At 41.2% G+C, this 7,599-nt stretch overlaps 1 protein-coding gene across 4 annotated transcripts in view; it reads left to right on the top strand.

Moving 5' to 3' along the window:
• Raf1 (Raf-1 proto-oncogene, serine/threonine kinase) overlaps window positions 1–7,599 on the top strand; it is a 55,748-nt gene that overhangs the window by 28,818 nt on the left and 19,331 nt on the right. For 2 of the 4 annotated variants that reach the window (XM_021189091.2, XM_021189094.2), the window contains exons 2-3: window positions 1,161–1,393; window positions 6,832–6,944. In XM_021189091.2, coding sequence (XP_021044750.1) covers window positions 1,187–1,393; window positions 6,832–6,944 — 320 coding nt within the window. In that variant the 5' untranslated portion in view covers window positions 1,161–1,186. Of the gene's footprint in view, window positions 1–1,160; window positions 1,394–6,831; window positions 6,945–7,599 lie in introns of those variants that run through there. The other 2 variants (XM_021189105.2, XM_029535683.1) reach the window with 1 other exon arrangement.

The following is a 7,599-nucleotide window of genomic DNA, read 5'->3' as shown; positions in this document are numbered from 1 at the left end:
CCCCCCACTTTTTGATTTACAGTTAGTTGAGTCTATGGCTGTGGACCCACAGGTGTGGCACAGGAGTATGGTTGCAGTTAATCCTTAATTTCTTTTCCTGGGCTGAGAGCACATAGTGGGTAGTCAGTTAGAAAGTTCTGGTTGAAGACAGGGTATAGGTTACATTTTCTTTAATTCTAGGCCATTTCATCCCTGACTAAGTGATTTGTGTGTCAGGACTATATGCGAGACAGTAGGAGCTGTAGAGTCAGAGCTCTTCAAGTGTGTAGCTTGGCCTGGACACTCAGAAGTATGTTGGAAGAGTTTTCTCTGCTTTACATGGGGTATCACTTCTACTTAATGTCTAACGTATTAAGGTGGGTAATAGGAATGAGGCATATGCATATACGTAAATTTGCATATGTGCTATGTATGCACTCATGCATGCATATATGTATGCGTGCATACATGCTCTGTATCCCATCCCACAATAGAGGCTCCTGGTGAATTTTAGCTCCTGGTGAATTTTAAGACAAAAGAAGTGTCTGACAGAAGGCTCAAAGGGAGATTCTCATAGTTTTCTAAAGGAGGAGAACCATCACTTTGTCTCCTTGCTGCCTTGTAAGTGTCTGGGCATTCTTTTTTTTTTTTTAAAGATTTATTTATTTATTATATGTGTGTACACTGTTGCTGACTTCAGACACTCCGGAAGAGGGCATCAGATTTCATTACGGATGGTTGTGAGCCACCATGTGGTTGCTGGGATTTGAACTCAGGACCTTTGGAAGAGCAGTCGGTGCTCTTAACCGCTGAGCCATCTCACCAGCCCGTGTCTGTGCATTCTTAGTCCTTATGCCTGAGGCATGTTATATAGTTAAAACATCAGGTTATGATGGGTTAAATGACCAGTCTGCCGCTTTGGTTCTGCACCCAAACTGAACCCTGAATATTACAATGGAAAATTCATAGACTTTGTAAGTAGATATGGAATCTGGGAGTTTTGGGGCAGCTAGGATGATTTCTTACAAAGAGTAGAAGGAAGAAATAAATCACTCAATTTCTTTCCTGACTAACTTGCTCACAGATTACAGAAAGCCATAAAGCACTGTTTTCACAACTTTGCCAGTTGTGTTCTTGGGTTAAGTACTTTTCTTCTAGAATTATAATTATTTGTCTTTCAGGTATAAGTATTGTTTAAACTGCATCAATGGAGCACATACAGGGTGCTTGGAAGACGATCAGCAATGGCTTTGGACTCAAAGATGCAGTGTTTGATGGCTCCAGCTGCATCTCCCCTACCATTGTTCAGCAGTTTGGCTATCAGCGCCGGGCCTCAGATGATGGCAAACTCACGGATTCTTCTAAGACAAGCAATACTATCCGGGTTTTCTTGCCAAATAAGCAAAGGACTGTGGTATGTGACCCTAGAAAATATAGTTCTCTTGCCCTTAGAGATTGTGCTATGCTGTCCAGTTTATAGATGGGAGAATCTCCTTGTCACTTGGGGTCTCTGTTAATTTTTTTTTTAAAACCCCCCCAAGTGAAGATTTGTTTTTATTTTTAAAAAGACTTATTTGGGGTTGGTGAGATGGCTCAGTGGTTAAGAGAACTGACTGCTCTTCCGGAGGTTACAAGGTCAAATCCCAGCAACCAACCACAATGGTGGCTCACAACCATCCATAATGAGAAACAAATAATAAAATCCTATGGGCTGGAGTGAGCTGGGGTGGGGGGGGGGGGGGGGGGGGGGGGGGGGGGGAGGAGGTGGAGGTGGAAAGAGCTGGGCTGGAGCAAGGGGGAGAAGGAAAGGGGGGAAAAAGAAAAAAAAAGGACCTATTTGTTTTATCTCTCTCTATATATATAAGTGTTCTGTCTTCATGCACACCAGAAGAGGGAATCAAATCCTATTACAGATGGTTGGGAGCCACCATCGGTGCTGGAAATCAAACTCAGGACCTATGGTAGAATAGTCAGTGCTCTTAGCTAAGGAGCTCCTCAGCTGCTCAGATTTATTTTATTAAATCACTGTTCTGCTCACACTCCCTACTGTGTTCATCAAACGTTGCCCACAAAAGCCTTTTTTTCTGCATCTTTATTTTTTGGGTGAGGAGGAGAGGATATTTCTGATACTTTTTTTATTCTTTTGAAACATTTTAAAATTTGTATTTATTAATTTTGTGTGTTCATGTGTATGTGGTGATCGCATGTGTGTACTGCTACAGTGTGACCTGGAGGCTAGAGCACAGCGTATGTATGACAAGATTCTCCTCTTCAGTTACCACATTGGCCCTGGAACTGAACTCAGATGGTCAGGCTTGGCAGTAGCTGTTTGCCTCCAGAGCCATCTTGCCAGTTGTTAGCCATTTTTTTTTTTTTCTGAGAAGTTTTTTTTCTTCTTCTTTTAGTTTCCAAGCTAATTAGAACTAATTAAAGGGGGGAAAAAGACATTTATTCTTCTGTGAATGCAAAGTATTGACTTAATTTTTGAGATTGCAATTAAATATGAGGAAAATACAATTTTCTGGGTTACTTTACTTTAGAAAAAAAGGTCTAGATTTTTAATTTTGAAAAAAAATTTAGTTTTTGTTTTATGTGAATGGGTGTTTGCTGCCTGTCATGTATGTCTGTGTGCCAGTGTGTTCAGTGCCCATAGAGGCTGGGAGAGGACACTGGATTCCCTGGAACTGGAGTTACAGACTGTTATGAGCTGCCACATGGTGCTGACAGTTGAATGTGGCTGCTCTGCAAGAAAAGCCAGTGCTTTTAACTATTAGGCCATGTCTCCATCTCCTAGGAAAAGATATTTTATTATTTTATAGGCCCAAGATAGATTTTTAGGTTGCTTAAGAAGAAACTCCTGCCTTGTCTCTTCTCAGGGCACAAAATATTTCTGCATTTTTCCATGGAATCAGTGACAGGTTCATGTTGGAACCAGATGTTGTCAACAGGATTTTCTGACAGGAAACCTCATTATTTTCTAAGGACCCACTGCTCAAAACACTTTACTGTTCTGAACTTTAAAAGCAAAAAACCAGTTTGACTGAAACAGAAAAGTGAAGTTATATTGGTTTTTGTTTGTCAGGTCTTGTTTAATCTAAATTTAAAACTTGTCCATCCTTGTGGAGCACCTTGAAGAGGGTTTCTCTGTGTAGCCCTGGCTGTCCTGGAACTCAGTCTGTAGACCAGACTGGCCTCGAACTCAGAAATTCNCCTGCCTCTGCCTCCCAAGTGCTGGGATTAAAGGAATGCACCACCACTGCCTGGCCCCCTCTGGTTTTTCTAGTTGATTCCTTCATCCTTATTTATTTTGTTTGTGTGGTTTGTACCTGAGTATATATCAGTGTCCCATGTATATACAGCCCATAGAAACCAGAAGAGGACGTTAAATTCTCTAGATCTGAAGTTTGAGGCTTATCTGGGCTACCCAGTGCTTTCAGGGTTCATAGGCAGCTTAGTATGAGATTCAAAATAAATTAAAATTTTATTTTATTTTATTTTTTAAAGATGAAGGTTGCTGAGCAGCTGCCTTAAGATGAGGGACACAGTGTTTGTTAGTTGTGCTGCCTGCTTCTCCTTTCACACTGAGTAGGAGACCATGTCGCCACTTACTTTTCTTTTTTTTTTTTTAGATTTATTTATTATATGTAAGTACACTGTAGCTGTCTTCAGACACTCCAGAAGAGGGCATTAGGTCTTGATACGGGTGGTTGTGAGCCACCATGTGGTTGCTGGGATTTGAACTCTGGACCTTCGGAAGAGCAGTCGGGTGCTCTTACCCACTGAGCCATCTCACCAGCCCTCCACTTACTTTTCCACTCTGGAGTCCGGATTTACAGATGAGGTGTTTCAAAAACAAATCTATAGTGCCAGCATTAGATCATAGACCTTCTAGCTTCTGCTCCCTTCCCTGGATTCAGATCTTTGAGTTGTAGGTTGTCTAGGGCATTCCTCCAAGACAGGACCATGTTGGCTAGGTCATATGGAACCTCCCACTTCCCCTAAGCCTGTAAGAACCTGAGAACCTGGCCTTTGTTCTTCTTGACTGAAGATACCCTTTCTGTCCCCCTTGTTGCACTTCTGTAGTACAATATTCCAACTCTCTTAATACCGTAATCCCTCTTTAGGGCTACAATGGCTGGTTATGCCTGTGAGCTCATAACTGGTGGATGAAATTCTTTCAAATGTGTCATGTCTCCACCAACCTGCAGTAATTTCAAATAGCCAGCAGATCTTTTTAGCTTATTTCTCCAGGGGTAAAAAAGAAAATCTTCACTTGTTAGTATTGCTTTATACAAGCAAGGCTATTTTAATACTAAAAGAGTAAAAAGGGTTATTTCAAGATGAGAATGGATTCTGTTCGAAGGTGTATCACATGACAAGATAATTCAGCATTTCATAAATGAAGTTATACTTCATGGTGCTGAACACTGCAATTTAGAACCAGATTTAATACTTGTTTCGGGTCCATTTGTAGATGTTAAAAACTAAGAGCCATTTAGGCTGCAGAGATGGCTCTATAGTTAAGAGGGTCCTGGAATTCAAATAGCATCCCAGTTAAGCAGCCCACACTCTCCTGCTCCAAGGGAATATTACATGTGTAGCCTCTGTTACGGTGCACATGCATTTATGTACATGCCCCCCCCACTACCACAGTTAGAAATAATAAAATCCCTCTAACAACAAAAAGAGAAGCCAATAGTAGTGACTGCTAATAGTATTTCTGAGTTTTTTATTCATCTGTGTAATCCTTGACAGCCTTTGTTGGAACATAGCAGGTGGTTGGGAGTTTGACCTCTCCTGAAGTCTATAGCAAATGTTAGTTTCTTCTATTTCTTTGGCAAAAGATGGACCACCTTTCTCTGGGAAAACCAGTGGTGGAAAGTGTCTTCTGGCAGCCAGTGCCCTCAGGCAGCCAACACTCCCCATCCTAGAGTGGCTTCCCAGGATTTCTCTTACAGCTCAGTGACACACCATTGACCTAATCACAGTGTGCATCATGGCGGCAGGAGAGACAGACTGAGGATGTGTCTAACCGAAATGATTTTAGAAGAATAATTGTCTTTAGAAGAATGTTTTAATGTTTCTTGACATTTTGTTTTCTAAACATGCATGTCTCTGTGGCTGCTGCTTCTCATTGCTACTGGACAAGTGAGCTACTAGAGTTGAGAACTGCTGCCCTACAACCAACCACCTGGCAGGCAGGAATAGACACGGGTTCTTGGAAGCAGACTCCTTGGAGACTAGGGAGACTCTTTCATAAACCACTTGGCTGCTTCCTGTACTGTCTACATCTGGGGACATCAGTGGAGTAGAGAATAGAATAAGAGCTGTCCAGCTCTCAGAATCTGTGACTTCTATTGGAAATAATAAAATAACCACATATCACTTTACAGTTTTGAGAGCTGTGCTCTGCAGTATAGGTGCATGAGTCTGTCTGTGTGAGTTTAGCACTCTTTGCTGTTTTCTTTTCTCATGTCTTTATAGCTCAGATCTCTAGTGCAGGCATGTCTGCCTCATTTTGCTACACACTAGTAAGATGTTATAAGGGTAAATACCTATGAAAGTAAAGAGCTTACAGTAACAGTTCTGGTATGTTTATCACCTGACTTACCCTTGGCTGATCATAGCAGTTCTTTTTGTCTGTTTCCACCCACACCTTTTCATTTGTTTTGATACAAATCCCAGATAACGTTTGCCTGAACTAGTTTGGTATGTCCAAGGAACTTTTTTCTTTAGGCAGAGTCTAACTCTGTAGTCTATGCTGGACTTAAACTCAAAGCAGCCATCTGTTTGAGACTCATTTTTAAATGTTGGGAATAGATACAAACCACCATGAAGCAATTAGAAACTTAAAGAATGTTAATTGTTTAAGTAGGCAATATGATTTACAAGTATGGGTGACTCCTGCCCCTGTCTAGTTCCCCAGTTCTTTTCCTTAGTATTCCTGTGATAAAAAAGGTTTATTAACTTGAAGAATCAGGTGGCCTCATCCACACCAAAGGAGAAGCTTTTAAAGCTTAGAACCCCTTTTTCTTTTCTCTGTCACTAAAGTCAAGCAGGGACTCTGACCCTCTGCTTCCTACCCACATCACTGCTTTGACATTTGTCAGGAAGATCAGCTCTCCATGTTGTTGACAGTAGGCTCATCTCATGCATGTTACTTTCTGTCCATGCTTCTGTGCACTATGTGTACTCTTGCAAGTCCAGGTAACTAGAATGTACCAACTATCCCTCCATACCACTTAAAATTATTTAAAAAATTTATTTATTTATTTATTTATTTGTGTGTGTGTGTGTGTGTGTGTGTGTGTGTGTGTGTGCGCGCACGCATGCATGTGTGCTCCATGGTGCATTTGTGGAGATCAGAGAATAGATAACTTCTGGGAGTTAGTGTCTGCTTCCACCATATTTGTCTCAGGGATTGAACTTAGGTTTCAGGCTTGGTGGGAAGCACCTTCCCTCTAATTTTAATAGCAAGGTATATGTCTTTCTAACCCATACAACATACATAAACACATATTGGTTTCCCCCCTTTAAAATAGTCTTACTCTTTGTATTGTTCTAATGAAAGTATTTTCTCTAGTAAATGTGCCATAGACTACTGTCCCCTCAGATAACTAATTAAGGGTAGTTAGCACAGGAGATGCATAATGTTCCAATGCTGACTCAGGCCTATGTACACCTGCTTATACTGAATTCTGGATATTGAGGTGTTTTTCTCTGTGTGTTCACTATTGCAAACAGTATGCCATCAGTCTATACCATTTTATATGTCAGCGTGTATTTCAGTGTTTATCTTGGCGAGGGGTGCTGTAGCCTACACTAGTACTAAAGGTGATTATGTGTTTGCAGGTCAATGTGCGGAATGGAATGAGCTTGCACGACTGCCTTATGAAGGCTCTGAAGGTGAGAGGCCTGCAGCCAGAGTGCTGTGCAGTGTTCAGACTCCTCCAGGAACACAAAGGGTAAGAGCAAAGCCAGCCAGCACCTTTTAGGATTTGAAGCGTTTCCTAGCCACAATAACTTGGTATATTACAAATGCTTTGTATTGGCCTCCTAGGGATTAGTGCATGTGGATATACTTTGTTCTCAGAGTATCAATTCAGCTGCCTCCGAGAACTTGAAATTATTGCCTGGACATTGTCTTAAAAACTACAATAAATAGAAGTTGCTAATAGCATTGTCCAGGGTGGAGGCAGCATTGTTAGAAGGCATGCTTTTGAGTGCAAAGACTCTTCCTGGTGTTTGCCATGCAGAGTTTGTGTGTACTCTGAACATGACTGCACTGTTTTTTATGGTTAAGAATGCTAGGGGCTAAAAAAAAAAAATAAATAAATAAAAAAGAAAAAAGAAAAGAATGCTAGGGGCTGAAGAGATGGCTCATTAACGGCATTTGCTGCTCTCTCAGAGAACTCAAGTTCAGTTCCCAGCACTCAACATCAGGTGGATCACAGCTAATGGTAGCTCCCGCTCCAGGAGATTGTATGCCGTCTTCTGGCGTCCAAGGGGACTTTTACACACATACCACACATACCACTTAGAGACATTCAGATATACAGAAAAACCTTTCTTCCCCTCCCCTCCCCTCTTTTTTTTTTTTTTTTTAATAATTTTTTTAAA

The sequence above is a fragment of the Mus pahari genome, chromosome 2, assembly GCF_900095145.1.
Source record: "Mus pahari chromosome 2, PAHARI_EIJ_v1.1, whole genome shotgun sequence".
NCBI lineage: Eukaryota > Metazoa > Chordata > Mammalia > Rodentia > Muridae > Mus > Mus pahari.
This window is presented reverse-complemented; position numbering and strand designations above follow the sequence as displayed.